This window comes from Doryrhamphus excisus, linkage group LG19 (assembly GCF_037039965.1).
Source record: "Doryrhamphus excisus strain RoL-2023G ecotype Guam linkage group LG19, RoL_Dexc_Guam_v1.1, whole genome shotgun sequence".
Classification (NCBI taxonomy): Eukaryota; Metazoa; Chordata; class Actinopteri; order Syngnathiformes; family Syngnathidae; genus Doryrhamphus; species Doryrhamphus excisus.
The window spans coordinates 15,389,166-15,405,146 of NC_136375.1; the positions used below are offsets into that span (position 1 = coordinate 15,389,166).

Here is a 15,981-nt window from a genome sequence, read left to right on the forward strand (position 1 = left end):
ATATACACTCCCCCACCCCACAGAATCCAGGAGCTCCAGAACCACCTCTCCCTAGTGGAGCAGTTTGACCGAGACCTCCTGAAATTCTCCCAGTGGAGTGAGACGATGCTTTCAAGCCTTCACTCTGTTTTACAAATCAGCACCAGCAACCTGGAGGCCGCCATGACACAAGTCAAGGTAAGGGACATGAAGAACTGTCATTTATTCCCGACTCACGCACGACATCGTCATCGTCTTCATCTGGTAGGAGAACCAGGAAGCCCTAGAGAAGCAGGCCGCCGTCAGGCAAAGCTTGGAGCATCAGGCGGAGAGCCTCAGTCGTTCCTCCGAGCCCGCTGACGCACAGCTCCTACGCAGTGGAGCAGACAGCTGCGTCCAACCCTACCTGGAGGCGCAGCACATAGTCCAGCTGCAATTTGAGTGTCTGGAAAGGCTGGAGAACTTCTTGAATACACACAGCGCAACCGCTGGCGTGCTTCAGGGTCTGCGTCAGACCGTGGAGAGTGCCGGGAGCTGGGACCGAGGCAGAGTGGAGGAGCTGCAGGAGCAGCTCTCCGGCATCGTCCCGGACGTCTGTCGCCTGGAGATGCAGGCCATCGATCTGGACAGCGGCCTCTGCAAAAGTCACCTGCACATCGGCGCCCAGGCGGGGGCTCGCAAGTCATGCCGCGTGCTGGCCGACTCGCTCAGCGCAGAGCTGGACACCGTCAGGAACCTGCTGGGGACCAAGCAGAGTGAAGCGGAGGCCTTGGGGGCTCTGTGGACGTCCTTTCGACAGCGCAAAGAGCAGCTCCTCAAGGCTGTGGAGGACATTGAAGAAAAAGCAGACCAGCAGAACTTTAAGGAACCAAGCCTTCTGTCCCTACAGCAGAGGTAACAGGAGGATGTTTTTTTGCTCTGTACGAGAAAAGTTTGTCTTAGACTTGATTTGTTTTTTTTGTCAGGCTGCGTTTCTTCAATCAGCTGGAGGACGAGCTGCAGTCCCACCAACACGAGGAGCAGTGGCTGAGGGACAAGGCAAACCAGCTGGCCCAGAAAGACGCAGAGTTAGCCGGGGAGGCTCTGAGGGAAATCAGCCTGCTGGAAAAGACGTGGGAGGACACCAAGAAGCTCATTGCCGAGAGGTACCATCCATCCATCCATCCATCCGTGATTTCATCCATCCAGGATCATTCGTTCATTTTCTACCGCTTATCCTCACGAGGGTCTCGGTGGGTGCTAGAGCCTATCCCAGCTGTCTTCGAGCGAGAGGCGGGGTACACCCTGGACTGGTGGCCAGTCAATCACAGGGCACATATAGACAAACAACCATTCACACTCACATTCATACCTATGGACAATTTGGAGTGGCTAATTAACCTAGCATGTTTTTTTTTTTACTTCTAAGAGCCAGTGGCGTCATTAGGCCTATTTTAAAAATGTTCTTAAGCGCCCCTAAATAATTTGATATTTTTTATTGATTTTTTTTTTTTTTTTTTTTTTACAAAAAAAAATCTCTGACAAATTGTATATGATAGGGCAAAAGCAGGCTAATAAGCAAGGCAATAAGCAGACTAATACTAGCCTACTACTACTAGTAGTAGTACTAATAATCATTCATTCCTATCCCAGCCGTCTTGGGGCGAGAGGCGGGGTACACCCTGGACTGGTGGCCAGCCAATCACAGGGCACATATAGACAAACAACCATTCACACTCGCATTCATACCTATGGACAATTTGGAGTCGCTAATTAACCTAGCATGTTTTTTTTTTACTTCTAAGAGCCAGTGTCATCATTAGGCCTATTTTAAAAATGTTCTTAAGCCCCCCTAAATAATTTGATATTTTTTATTGATTTTTTTTCATTAATTTTTTTTTTCTCTCTGACAAATTGTATATGATAGGGCAAAAGCAGGCTAATAAACAGGCTAATACTAGCCTACTACTTCTAGTAGTAGTACTAATAATCATTCATTCATTTTCTACTGCTTATCCTCACGAGGGTCACAGGGGTGCTGGAGCCTATCCCAGCTGTCTTCTGTCTGAGTGAGAAACGGGGTACACCCTGGACTGGTGGCCAGCCAATCACAGGGCACATATAGACAAACAACCATTCACACTCACATTCATACCTATGGACAATTTGGAGTCGCTAATTAACCTAGCATGTTTTTGGAATTGGGAATACCCAGGAGAAAACCACGCATGCACGGGGAGAACATGGAGAACAACTCGGGTCTCCTATCTGTGAGGTCTGCACTCTAACCATTCAACCACCGTGCAGCCAATCCAGGATCATTCATTTCAATTTGGCATTTTTAGAAATGAAAACCAAAATTAAATCTATCATGAAAACTATTCATTAATTCAATTATCAATTGTCGATGAAATAGTTTTCTATTCATGTGTTTATTGATTTTTTTAATTATTATTATGACTTTGATGCATAATTTTGAACATGATTAGTGGTGAGCTGATTTCCTTGGCTAAACAGGCAGGAGCAGTGCAATGTTCTCGGCGAGCTGATGAGGGAGTACCAGATGCTGAAAACCTCCGTGGGGAGCATGATGGAGAGCGCCGAACCCCTCGCGGATATCACTTCTGCTCTGAAGGACCACGAGGAAACCAAGAGATCAATAAGCAAGGTCTGAACACGGTGTCTTGAATCAATTGATCCCAGATCGACAAATCCCTTCACGGAGAACCCTCGTCACCCCCCATCCCTAGCATGAAGCCGTGAAGAAGGAGATGGCCGACAAGCAGCACGAGCTAGACCGCTTGTCCTGCAAAGGAAAACAGTTAGTGGTGGAACTGAAGAAGGTTCCAGAGTGTGACTCCCAAATAGTGAAGAAGGACATGGAGACGCTGGTGGACCAGTGGTTGGATGTATGTAAAAAGTCAGCGTAAGCACGCCATCCAAAAAAAAGTCCACTCATAATTAACGGTCCCACACAGGCGTCTGAAAGGGTGGACGACAACCTCCAACGCCTGAACCGGAGTCTGGTGTTGTGGGAGGATGTGCGTCAAATTGCCGAAGATATCGACTGCTGGACCGGCAGCTGCGTGTCGGAACTGAACGAAAGCCTCAACAATCTCAATGACAGTCAGAAGCTGTCAATCAGACTTTCTTCACTCCAGGTATTGGTACCAGATCTTGGTGGATTCCACAGATTAGACTCACCGCTAACACAAATGACGCCTCACATCCGCAGGAACAAATAGCCGAGAAGGAGGTCAAGCTGGAAAACCTGCAGACCAAAATCTCAGAGCTGAAGAGGAGCACCCAAAGTCAGGAGACTCCTCCTAAAGTTAAGGTATTTCACATTTTTGCTGTCAAAAGCATCGAATATCAAACTATCAAGACCCGAGAACCTGCTTTATTCCACCTCCCAGTTGCTGGAGAACGACCTGAGGAAGAAGATCGATTCTGTTCAGAAGCTGCACCAGCAAGCCAGGGGGAACCTGATGGACTTCAGCTCCCAGAAGAAACTTCTAGAAGACTACATTTCACAGATGTCGGCTTGGCTGAAGAGCATGGAGGACTCCTTGGTGTCGTCCCCTACTGGTTCAGAGCCTGAGGACATCTGCAGAGTGAAGGTTCAGCTTGTCATGGGTTCATACGCTGTTTGCTGACGTACAGCCGCCCATTTCTCCGTTTCGTTTTTTTTTTTTTTTTTTTTTTCGTAGGAGCTTCAGAAAGAGCTGCAAAACCAGCAGGGAAGCATCGATTCCACAAGAGAAAGCCTGAACAACTTGTGTAGGAAATACCCCTCGGAGGAACTGTCCAGCTTGGGCTCTGCTCTCACCGAGCTCATCAAGACCTACGAGTCTGTGAACCAGGTCTCGTCCAGGACTTTAGCCTCACTGCAGAACTGTCTGCAGCAGCAGTTCAACGGTGAGGAGCATTCACATCTTCACCTGAGAAGGTGACACTAAATATAGCAGAACCTCGGTTTTCATACCCCACATTTGTTATTGGACTTGGTTTTACACTGTTTTTGTTAAATGCGTTTTCAACGCATTTATTAAAAACAGAAAAATGAATAAACTTTGCTTTGGTTCCGATTTTCGACAAGAAAAGCTCTGATAAAACATTCCACTGTTCTCAAATATCTTCATTTTTATTTTTCTACACAAAATAAGATGAAAAATAAATAAATCAAGAATAAAGAAAATCAATCAGTAATAAATAAATATAATAATAATAATAAAAACTTAAGAAACCACATATAGTTGGTGGGTAGACAAATTATTTTTTACAGATTAAAATGAACAAAGCATTATTAGAGCCCTGTAGACATGACAAAACACGACTATAGTCACATTTATACTCTTTTTATTTACAACATATTGCGCAACTGCAGGGTCTTGAGACACATGCTAACTCGCAAACTAGAGAGCTAGCGACCTAAACGGTAGCCTTCAAGTTATTTCCTTTCAACTTAAATAGCCAAAAACTTACCACTTCCACACGGATAGGGAGGATAACTATTAACAGTTATTTAACCTTTAACATGAACATGAATCAAAGGTAATAATTTTTTCTGGGTACATGATACCATACAGCGTCCATATCCATCGGCTAAGGGTGATGGAAAAAAATCGGCATCGGCCCCAAAAAAACCATATCGGTCGATCCCTAATTGACAGTACACATTTCAGTTGGACGACCCCTTTGGAAAGGATTCATGGAGGAAAACCGAGGTTCCGCTGTTCAATTTGGATTTACCTGGCGTATTAAAGCTGTTTTCCTTTTCCTTTTGATCCACAGATTTAGTTCAGGAGTTCCATCGCTGGCTTGTAGAGCAGAGGGAGATTGTGAAGGAATGTTCCGACCGATCTGGGGACACTCATGTCGTTGATCGCAAATTACAGAAACTAAAGGTATGACCTCTGTCAATTAAAAGACAGTATTTTTCTGGACTCTTAATTTGCTCCATCAGTCAAAAGATGCATTATGGAGAGGGAATGAAACAATAAGTCATACAGTCATCCCTCGCCACTTGGCGGCTCGAATTAACAGTTTTTCAGAAAAAAAATCAGTGAATAAATCATGCTGTTTTGTGGCTGAGTACATGCTATTATTAATATTTCTAAGATTTTATTTTTATTTTTATTTTTATTTTTATTTTTATTTTTATTTTTATTTTTATTTTTATTTTTATTTTTATTTTTATTTTTATTTTTATTTTTATTTTTATTTTTATTTTTATTATATTAAATATTTTATAAGAATATATTTTATTATATATTTTTTAAATATATTTTTTTATTTTTGCCTAAAATAGGCTTTTTCAGCATAAAGATGTACACTCATCACTAGGTGGCAGTAATGTCACTGTAACGTTGGGCGAGACACACAAGCACCAGACTTGATGGTCGGAGCAACAGGCATTTATTGCAGCTGGATCTCCCCACAGGCACAATAAAATGAGACTTACCGTTTGTGGCTGTAACCCAGGGCCAAGCTAAAAAAAAAAAAAACAAACTCTGATGTCACTTCCTGTTCTCCTAACCTAGACAACACATTTATATCAACCCACACAAGCAGTCTACTATATTTGGTAATAGGAGTGTAAAGGCGACTATAGGGGTGTTATTTCATGTCTACAGGGCTCTAATAATGCTAATAAATGTATTTAGACGGTTGTAAACCGTTTTTTATCCTCTTTTTTTTTGTATTTTCATCTATAAGTTGAGCCAAACTATGAACAAAAGTGTGGCGTATAGTTTGGAAAATACAAGCGTTGTTGTTCCTCAGGGTGCCATGCAGCGCGTGGAGGAAGGTGAGGCACATCTCACGCAGGTCTGCGAGGAAGGAGAGAAACTGCTGCTCCATCTTCCCAAGGCCAACGCCGGCCAGGTCCAGCAGCACTTGTCCTCCATCCAGCAGGACTGGGACAGCTTTGTGGAGCAGTGCAGACAGAACCAGCAGATCCTGGAGGACAGTGCATCCCTCATGAAAGGGTAGGGGAACTTCTTCGTCTGCAGTTCAGAAAACCCTAAAACAGGGGTCTCAAACTCAATTTAACTGGGGGCCACTGGAGCTAGGGTCTGGGCGAGGCTGGGCCGCATCAGGTTTTCCAAAAAAAAAAAAATGCATTTATTAAAAGCAGAAAAATATGCAAACTTTTTCAGTGCTTTGGTTCCGATTTTCTACAATAAAAACGCTGATAAAACATTCCACTGTTCTCAAATATCAAATATCAAAATTTATATATAAATAAGTCAATCAGTAATAAATAAATATAATAATAATAATAATAAAACGGCAAATAATATTGCTAACATGCTAACACACAAACTAGAGAGCTAGCGACCTAAACGGTAGCCTCCAAGTTATTTCCTTTCAACTTAAATAGCCAAAAACTTACCACTTCCACACGGATAGGGAGGATAACTATTAACAGTTATTTAACCTTTAACATGAACATGAATCAAACGTAATAATTTTTTCTGGGTACATGATACCATACAGCATCCATATCAAACTTGCGCGGGCCGCACTAACATTAAACTTTCGTATCAAGGCGGGGGCCTCAAAGTAGTGTCCTGCGTGCCACATTTGGCCCGCGGGCCGCGTGTTTGAGACCCCTGCCCTAAACCGTTTGGATTTCTCCGCAGCTTTGAAGGTCGCCTTAAGAAGCTGCGGCGGTGGCTGGAGCACATGGAGAAGAGGATGACCACAGATCTACTTGAAGCCAATCAACGTGGTTCTGAGAAGGCTTTGCTGGAGCAAGTGGAGGAATATCAGCAGGAAGCTCTCAAAGAAAGGTGCTTTGTAATGTTTTCTCACGTTTCAAGCTCATACATGCTCTTCCCCTCCACGCAGGGATTCCTTTGAGCGTTTGTGCCAGGAGGCCCAGGCGCTCAACGAGGGCGGGCGAGGCGACGGCAGCGAGACGCGAGTGTCGGCTCAACTGCAGTCGCAGCACCAGGCTTCGCTGCGACGCGTGCGGGAGAGGCTGCGCAGCTGTCAGCTGACTTTGCAGGAGGAGCAGGCCTTTGAGGAGACGCTGCAGGCCACATGGACCTGGCTGAACGGCGTCCAGGAGCGCTTGGCTTCGCTCAACAGCACGCTCGGAAATAAGGAGACGCTGGAGAAAAGGCTGCTTCTTGTACAGGTGGGTTTAGAAATAAACCATGCACTTGAACCACTCATGACTGCAGGGAAAGACGTTTTGTTTCCAGACTGGGCTTGTTCATTCTTCCATATTTGCCTCTTTGTTTCCTACTAGGATATTTTGCTGATGAAGGGTGAGGGCGAGGTGAAGCTCAACATGACGGTGGGGAAAGGAGAGCAGGTCCTCAAACACAACAGAATGGAAGGGCAGGAAGCCATCTGCTCACGGCTTCAGAGCTTGAAGGACGCCTGGGCCAACATGCTCATTACGTCCATGAGTTGCCACAGGTAGGAAATGTGACCATATCATATATATATATATACTATATAGCAGGGGTCTCAAACTCAATTTACCTGGGGGCCACTGGAGCTAGGGTGTGGGCGAGGCTGAGGCTGAGGAATCAGGTTTTCAAAAAAAAAAACGCATTTATTAAAAATAGAAAAATGAATAAACTTTGCTTTTGTTCCAATTTTCTACCTTAAAAGCTCTCATAAAACATTCCACTGTTTTCAAATATCTTAATTTTTATAATTTAATAATAATAATAATAATAATTAATAATAATTTATTTTTAAATGTAGCACGCAGAACACTAGTTTGAGGCCCCCGCCTTGATATGAAAGTTTAATGTTAGTGCGGCCCCCGCAAGTTTGATATGGATGCTGTATGGTATCATGTACCCAGAAAAAATTATTACCTTTGATTAATGTTCATGTGAAAGGTTAAATAACTGTTAATAGTTATCCTCCCTATCCGTGTGGAAGTGGTAAGTTTTTGGCTATTTAAGTTGAAAGGAAATAACTTGGAGGCTACCGTTTAGGTCGCTAGCTCTCTAGTTTGCGAGTTAGCATGTGTCTCAAGACCCTGCAGTTGCGCAATATGTTGTAAATAAAAAGAGTATAAATGTGACTATAGTCGTGTTTTGTCACGTCTACAGGGCTCTAATAATGCTTTGTTCATTTTAATCTGAAAAAATAATTTGTCTACCCACCAACTATATGTGGTTTCTTAAGTTTTTATTATTATTATTATATTTATTTATTAAAGATTGATTGATTTTCTTTATTCTTGATTTGTTTATTAATTTTTCATCTTATTTTGTGCAGAAAAATAAAAATGAAGATATTTGAGAACAGTGGAATGTTTTATCAGAGCTTTTATTGTAGAAAATCGGAACCAAAGCACTGAAAAAGTTTGTATATTTTTCTGTTTTTAATAAATGCATTTTTTTTTTTTTTAAAACCTCGTGAGGAAAAGCGGTAGAAAATGAATGAATGAATGATGCGGCCCAGCCTTGCCCAGACCCTAGCTCCAGTGGCCCCCAGGTAAATTCAGTTTGAGACCCCTGGCATAAAAGCTTTAGACAGCTGGGATAGGCTCCAGCACCCCCGCGACCCTACATAAGTCAATACATAAACCAAAACCAAAAAAAGCTGCATTGTTGGAAAGACTGCTAGGTGAATCGTACTGTGCTTGGACCCACTTCACACCTTGGAAGGTCCTAGTGTGAGTCCGCCCCCCCCCCAGTGACACGAGCCACTAACCCCACTTTGCATCAAATTCTTGCCCCCAGTCGACTGGAGTGGACGGTGGCCCAGTGGAGCAGCTACCAGGAGACCAAGAACCAGATCCAGCAGTGGATGGAGTCCGTGGAGCAGGAGGTGGGCATGACTCTGCCGCAGCAGCCCGGCCTCAAGGAAAAATCCACCCTGCTGGAGCGCCTCCGGACCATCCAGGCTGACGTGGACGTTCATGCGGCGGCGCTGTCCCGTCTCACGGACAAGGCTGTGGAGCTGTATGAGAAATGCGCTGACCAGGCATTTGGACCGGAATCCAGGGCCGAGCTCAACGCGCACTTTGCCGATATCTCAGCCGTGGTCAAGGTGATTTGGTTGCAGGCTTCGGAATGTGATGGATATTAACGACTTAATTGTCCTAATTGTCCCAAAGGGTAAAATACAGTCCATGCAAACCATCGTGTCGGAACACGAGCAGTACCTGGATTCCGTTAGAGACTTCAATGACTGGCTGATCTCAGCCAAGGAGGAACTCCAGCGATGGTCCGACCTATCAGGAGACTCCGCCTCCATTAAAAGAAAGCTCTCCAAAGTCCAGGTTGGTAGGACTTTTTGGAGAAACTGATTCAGTTCAGTGCTAATGTTTTTTGGCTTTCCCAGGAGCTGCTGGAGTCTAAGCAGCGAGGCCGAGAAAGGCTCAGCCGGGTCCAGAGATGCGGAGCGGCAGCACGAGACCACACGGGCGCAGGAGGCTACGAGGCTATCGAGCGCGAGGAAGCGGCCCTCCTGTCCAGCTGGGAACAGTGGGAACGCGGGGCGCTTCAGACGCGGGCCAATCTGGAGACCGCCCTCTCTCAGATGACCAGCTCGGAGCAGGAGTTCAGCAGTCTGTCCGCACAGCTGGAGCAAGACGTGCAGGATTTGAGCGCTCGGCTGCAAGACTGGCGTCTCAGACTTCGTCAGGCTGAGGGCAAAGCTGACGGAGAGGAAGGCGTCAAAGGTTGGCAGATCGCAAAGGTAAAGGTGCGCCGAGACGCCTCATTCGTAAGCATCCGCAATGAACAACTCCACTCGACTTCCAGGATACTCTGGAGGAGCTGGTCAAAGCCGAGCCCATGTGCGATGCCGCCAAAGGTCAGCTCAATGATCTGTGCCGCTTCTCCAGAGACATGGCCAGCCAGTCTGACAGAGTGTCTGCCCTCATCAAGGAGTACAACAGGTAGGAACGCATTCGGAGAGTCACAAGGCAAGATCTTCTTCTTCTTCTTCTTCTTCTTCTTCCAGTCTGAGTCTCCGAGCTGCCAGGGAGTGTCAGAGCAAAGAGAAGCTGCAGGAGCAGGCCTTCTGCTCGGCCTACAGGGACTTCCAGCAGTGGCTGGTCAATGCCAAGATCAACACGGCCAAATGCTTCGACGCGCCCCAAAATCTCTCTGAGGCTTCATCCAGCTTGCAGAAGATTCAGGTGAATGGTTGCGACCGAGAATAACGACGTGGATGCATCATCGGTGATGACTACGCATACATCCAGCCATCAATGCCCTATATCAAATCAAATCAACTTTATTTGTATACACTTTTCCTGCAAACACCTGCAACACAAAGTGCTTTACAGAATTAAAACAATTACCACAATTAAAAGGAAAAAAACTAAGAAACAAAAGAAAGCCCCTCCTTCCCACCCCCCATAGTAGACACACACACACAATCGCACAATCGCACAATCACACACAGTAGGGAGACATGGCATGGCACTGAGCATCAAGTAAACGCAACCTTTGGGGCCGTCCACACTGGGAGTGCCATCGGGGGACCAGCCCCCCGGGCCCCCTGACTCCGACAGACCCCCACATCAAAGGGAGGAACCCCCAGCCGGGCGGGGTCGAAGGGACCCAAGGATGGCACCCCCTCAGCAGACCCGACACAGCCCCCAGTGTGGAGGACCCACACTGAGGAAACACTGGAGTTAAAAGCTAAACACTAAGAGCATAAAATAGGACTAAAAAGATAAAAACATAACACTGGAGTTAAAAGCTGAAGACTAAGAGCATAAAATAGGACTAAAAAGATAAAAACATAACACTGGAGTTAAAAGCTGAAGACTTAAGAGCATAAAATAGGACTAAAAAGATAAAAACATAACACTGGAGTTAAAAGCTGAAGACTAAGAGCATAAAATAGGACTAAAAAGATAAAAACATAAACTGGAGTTAAAAGCTGAAGACTAAGAGCATAAAATAGGACTAAAAAGATAAAAACATAAACTGGAGTTAAAAGCTGAAGACTAAGAGCATAAAATAGGACTAAAAAGATAAAAACATAAACTGGAGTTAAAAGCTGAAGACTAAGAGCATAAAATAGGACTAAAAAGATAAAAACATAACACTGGAGTTAAAAGCTGAAGACTTAAGAGCATAAAATAGGACTAAAAAGATAAAAACATAACATTGGAGTTAAAAGCTGAAGACTAAGAGCATAAAATAGGACTAAAAAGATAAAAACATAACACTGGAGTTAAAAGCTGAAGACTAAGAGCATAAAATAGGACTAAAAAGATAAAAACAAACCACTGGAGTTAAAAGCTGAAGACTAAGAGCATAAAATAGGACTAAAAAGATAAAAACATAAACTGGAGTTAAAAACTGAAGACTAAGAGCATAAAATAAGACTAAAAAGATAAAAACATAACACTGGAGTTAAAAGCTGAAGACTAAGAGCATAAAATAGGACTAAAAAGATAAAAACATAAACTGGAGTTAAAAGCTGAAGACTTAAGAGCATAAAATAGGACTAAAAAGATAAAAACATAACACTGGAGTTAAAAGCTGAAGACTTAAGAGCATAAAATAGGACTAAAAAGATAAAAACATAACACTGGAGTTAAAAGCTGAAGACTAAGAGCATAAAATAGGACTAAAAAGATAAAAACATAAACTGGAGTTAAAAGCTGAAGACTAAGAGCATAAAATAGGACTAAAAAGATAAAAACATAAACTGGAGTTAAAAGCTGAAGACTAAGAGCATAAAATAGGACTAAAAAGATAAAAACATAAACTGGAGTTAAAAGCTGAAGACTAAGAGCATAAAATAGGACTAAAAAGATAAAAACATAACACTGGAGTTAAAAGCTGAAGACTTAAGAGCATAAAATAGGACTAAAAAGATAAAAACATAACATTGGAGTTAAAAGCTGAAGACTAAGAGCATAAAATAGGACTAAAAAGATAAAAACATAACACTGGAGTTAAAAGCTGAAGACTAAGAGCATAAAATAGGACTAAAAAGATAAAAACAAACCACTGGAGTTAAAAGCTGAAGACTAAGAGCATAAAATAGGACTAAAAAGATAAAAACATAAACTGGAGTTAAAAACTGAAGACTAAGAGCATAAAATAAGACTAAAAAGATAAAAACATAACACTGGAGTTAAAAGCTGAAGACTAAGAGCATAAAATAGGACTAAAAAGATAAAAACATAAACTGGAGTTAAAAGCTGAAGACTTAAGAGCATAAAATAGGACTAAAAAGATAAAAACATAACACTGGAGTTAAAAGCTGAAGACTAAGAGCATAAAATAGGACTAAAAAGATAAAAACATAAACTGGAGTTAAAAGCTGAAGACTAAGAGCATAAAATAGGACTAAAAAGATAAAAACATAAACTGGAGTTAAAAGCTGAAGACTAAGAGCATAAAATAGGACTAAAAAGATAAAAACATAAACTGGAGTTAAAAGCTGAAGACTAAGAACATAAAATAGGACTAAAAAGATAAAAACATAAGAAAAGTTTCGCATCGCCTCTTCTCTTCCAGGAGTTCCTAAGCGACAGGGAACACGGGCAGTCCAAGCTCAACGCCGTGGTCTTCAACGGCGAGCTTCTCTCCGCCATGGCATCCAAAGATCGAGCGGATTCAGTTCGGACAAAAAGCAGCAACGCTCGAGAGGACTGGAAAAACCTCATGTCCAATCTTCACAGCAGAGAGATCAACCTCCAAGTAAGCCGATGTGTATCGTGATTGTGGATTATTTCTATTCCTGTTTTATTTATTTATTCCAATTTAGTTTCCACGATCCGGGCTGTGGCTTGCGGTGAAAAAAAAATCTAACACGGCGTCCTGACAGAAGACGCGTTCTTTGTTTCAGAACCTGGTGTCTCAGATGAAGGACTTTGAAGCGAGCGCCGAGCCTCTCCAGGAGTGCCTGAACGCCACAGAGTCGGCCGTGCAGGAGAGCAGCACGCGGCTTCATGACCTCGCAGCCAAGAAGATGGAGCTCCACAAACTTCAGGTTGGCACCATCGGGAAGACACGATTCATCTTCATTCGAGGTCACGGTCCCATCCAGAGGAGGTCACGCTAGCTTCCATCGCTCTTAAGCTTTCCTCCTCAGCTAACGGTTTCCACTAGCCTGCTTTCCTTTTCCTCCATGTGGCGTATTGCTAACCCAGCGGTGTCCAAAGTGTGGCCTGGGCCCATTTGTTTCTCCAAATGTCACTCAACAAGAAAAACAAACAAACCAAACAACAGACACGGAACAATCAGCAGTCATTTTCCAAACATAAAGTCCAAATATTAAGAAGAAAAAGTTGTCGTCTAATTTTACGAAAATAACCTAATGTCATTGAAATAAGGTCATAATTTTTTTTTTTTACCTTTTTATTACATACAAAATTAAAATAAAAAACAGTTGTGATTTTTATGAGAATAAAGTCAGAATATTAAGAGAAAAAAGTCACAAAAACTCATAGTCATTTTAGTGGCACAGACTTTAATTATTATTATTATTATTTTTAAAATGTCTTTTTAAGTCATAATATTATGAGAAACAAAACATAATAAAGGAGTGCATTTTGGAAAACTTGGTTGTGGGGAAAAAGTTATAATATTAAAATATTAAAAAATAACCATTATAGCAGCATGACGTTGAAATGTTCCAAGGAAAAAGATGTCATTAAAAATCTATTTCTATTATTATGAGAAACAAGTTGAAATATAAAATAACAGCAGCAAAAATGTCAAAATAGTGACAAAAAGTTGTCATCTAACTGGAAAAAAAAATAAAAATTTTACTCTAATAAACTCCTAATATTAATATGACAAATAATGTCATTTTAGTAGCATAGAGTTGAAATGTTTGTTTTTTTATTGTTATTGTGAAGTCATAATATCACGAGAAACAAACAAAACAAAATAAAGTTGTAATTTTTTTGAGAAATAAGTTGGTCCAAAAAGTTTTTGGAAATTATGGAATTTTATGAAACTAAAGTCTTCATAACCGTTAAAGCAGCGTAAAGTTGAAATGTTCAAGGAAAAAGACATATTAGTTAGATGTAGAAATAGTTGGATTATTGTGAAAAACAACAAATAAAGTTGTAATTTTTGAAAAACTATGGGAGTGCAGTCATGATCCCGAAAGGAAAATTTACAAGTTAAAAATATTTTGAAAATATAGCAAAAACTGAAAAAAACAGCTTTAAGTTTATGAGCATAATATTAAAAATATTAACCGGAAAAAAATGGAATTTAAGTCAGAATATTTTTTTATGAATAGTTACATGTAGAAATAGTTGGATTATTGTGAGATATAAAAAATAAAGTTGTAATTTTTGAAAAACTATGGGAGCGCAGTCATGATCCCGAAAGGAAAATTTACAAGTTAAAAATATTTTGAAAATATATAGCAAAAACGGAAAAAAACAGCTTTAAGTTTATGAACATAATATTAAAAATATATTAAAAAAAATGAAAATATTAACCGGAAAAAAATGGAATTTAAGTCAGGATAATTTTCTATGAAAGTAATATAAATATTATAAGAATCAAGCAAAAATAAAGTTTTTAAAAATATCAAAGCCGCATCCTTTCATTGATCGCTATGTGGGGCCGGGCCGCAGCAACGTTCGGACACCGCCGGTTGATGTTTGTTGTGCTTCCTGTCGTGCTTCCTGTTGATGACCGTGCTTGTGCCGTTCCAGTCTGTGCTGGAGGAGCTCGCCTCCCACCAAGTCCAGCTGAGCAGGCTGAAAGAGAAGGCCCAGCGGCTGTCGGACGAGCACGCCGCCGGCAAGGGTTTTGTGCACCGTGTCTCTCAGCTCTCTGCTCAATTCCTTGCTTTAACCAACCTGACCAAGGTACAGTAACTCCTACCAACTTGTCTCTGGTTGCTGCTGGACAGGAGGCCGCCTCCTGGGGGGGGGCGGGGGCGGGGGGGGCGTCGGCCAGACTAGACCCGACCCTAGAACTAGATTAGTCAATTAATGATGCGTCTTCCCGCGCTGACAGGAGAAGGCGTCCAGAATTGAGCGCATCGTGACGGAGCACCAGCTTTTCACCCACGGCCTGAAGGAGCTGCAGAACTGGGTGGCAGACACCAGCCACATGCTGCAGACGTACTGCGCCCCCACTGCTGACAAAAACGTCCTGGATAGTCGCATGATCAAGCTGGAGGTGCGGAGCTTTTGCGGAGCTTTTAGTCGCTCGGGCTTGCTAACGCGTTGTGATGATTTGACGTTCCAGGCCTTGCTGACGGCCCGCCAGGAGAAGGAGATCCAACTGAAGATGCTGATCACCAGAGGAGAAGCGGTTCAGAGAAATACCTCGGCAAACGGCGTGGCCGTGGTCCAGGAGCAGATCCAGGAGCTGAAGGACTCGTGGGATGGTCTGCTCAGTGCCTGCATTCAGTGCAAAAGGCAAGCAATCCGAACCTGCACTTTTTTTTTTTGTAATATTTTTGCCGTGACGGTGAAACTCCTCTCAACCAACAGCCAACTGGAAGGTTCTCTGTCCCAGTGGACCAGTTACCAGGAGGACGTGCAGCAGTTTGTGAGCTGGCTGGAGCACGTGGAGGAGAACCTGGACCCGGCTGATAAGCAGTGCCCCGAGATGCGAGACAAAACTGCTAACGTCAGCAGAGCCAAGGTGATGCGGTCCACGCTGTAAAAGCCAACCTGACACTCATCACTGAACGTTGCTTAAGCACTCCTCCGTATGCTAGTATATTTTATTCATTAGTTCCGCTTTACGTTTCAACTGAAGCTACTCTCATCAGCCTGTATTCACCTTCATCATTCATCATTTAGTGTATTGCAATATATATATATATATATATATATATATATACACAAACAAATCATTTTTGCAAACAAAAAAAATACTATTTTTTTTTAAATCAATAAAAAATATCAAATTATTTAGGGGGAATTAAGAACATTTTAGGGGGGCTTAAGAACATTTTAGTGGGGCTGAAGCCCCTAACAATAGGCCTAATGACGCCACTGGTGCCAACTGAGATACTGTGAATTAAGACAATATATTTATATGAATACAATAAATTTATTTAAAATGTATTAAAAATGTGTATATA

General features: G+C 42.4%; 1 protein-coding gene across 3 annotated transcripts in view; it reads left to right on the top strand.

Moving 5' to 3' along the window:
• Nucleotides 1-15,981, top strand: part of syne1b (spectrin repeat containing, nuclear envelope 1b) — a 104,133-nt gene that overhangs the window by 27,950 nt on the left and 60,202 nt on the right. For all 3 annotated transcript variants that reach the window (XM_078799050.1, XM_078799051.1, XM_078799052.1), the window contains 25 exons: nt 24-177; nt 248-873; nt 945-1,124; nt 2,476-2,626; nt 2,709-2,867; nt 2,937-3,119; nt 3,194-3,295; nt 3,375-3,578; nt 3,669-3,876; nt 4,753-4,865; nt 5,743-5,948; nt 6,606-6,755; nt 6,814-7,105; nt 7,220-7,392; nt 8,679-8,988; nt 9,056-9,220; nt 9,283-9,639; nt 9,705-9,841; nt 9,907-10,084; nt 12,432-12,614; nt 12,763-12,906; nt 14,594-14,749; nt 14,901-15,065; nt 15,135-15,307; nt 15,383-15,536. In XM_078799050.1, coding sequence (XP_078655176.1) covers nt 24-177; nt 248-873; nt 945-1,124; nt 2,476-2,626; nt 2,709-2,867; nt 2,937-3,119; nt 3,194-3,295; nt 3,375-3,578; nt 3,669-3,876; nt 4,753-4,865; nt 5,743-5,948; nt 6,606-6,755; nt 6,814-7,105; nt 7,220-7,392; nt 8,679-8,988; nt 9,056-9,220; nt 9,283-9,639; nt 9,705-9,841; nt 9,907-10,084; nt 12,432-12,614; nt 12,763-12,906; nt 14,594-14,749; nt 14,901-15,065; nt 15,135-15,307; nt 15,383-15,536 — 5,023 coding nt within the window. The remainder of the gene's footprint in view (nt 1-23; nt 178-247; nt 874-944; nt 1,125-2,475; nt 2,627-2,708; nt 2,868-2,936; nt 3,120-3,193; nt 3,296-3,374; nt 3,579-3,668; nt 3,877-4,752; nt 4,866-5,742; nt 5,949-6,605; nt 6,756-6,813; nt 7,106-7,219; nt 7,393-8,678; nt 8,989-9,055; nt 9,221-9,282; nt 9,640-9,704; nt 9,842-9,906; nt 10,085-12,431; nt 12,615-12,762; nt 12,907-14,593; nt 14,750-14,900; nt 15,066-15,134; nt 15,308-15,382; nt 15,537-15,981) is intronic.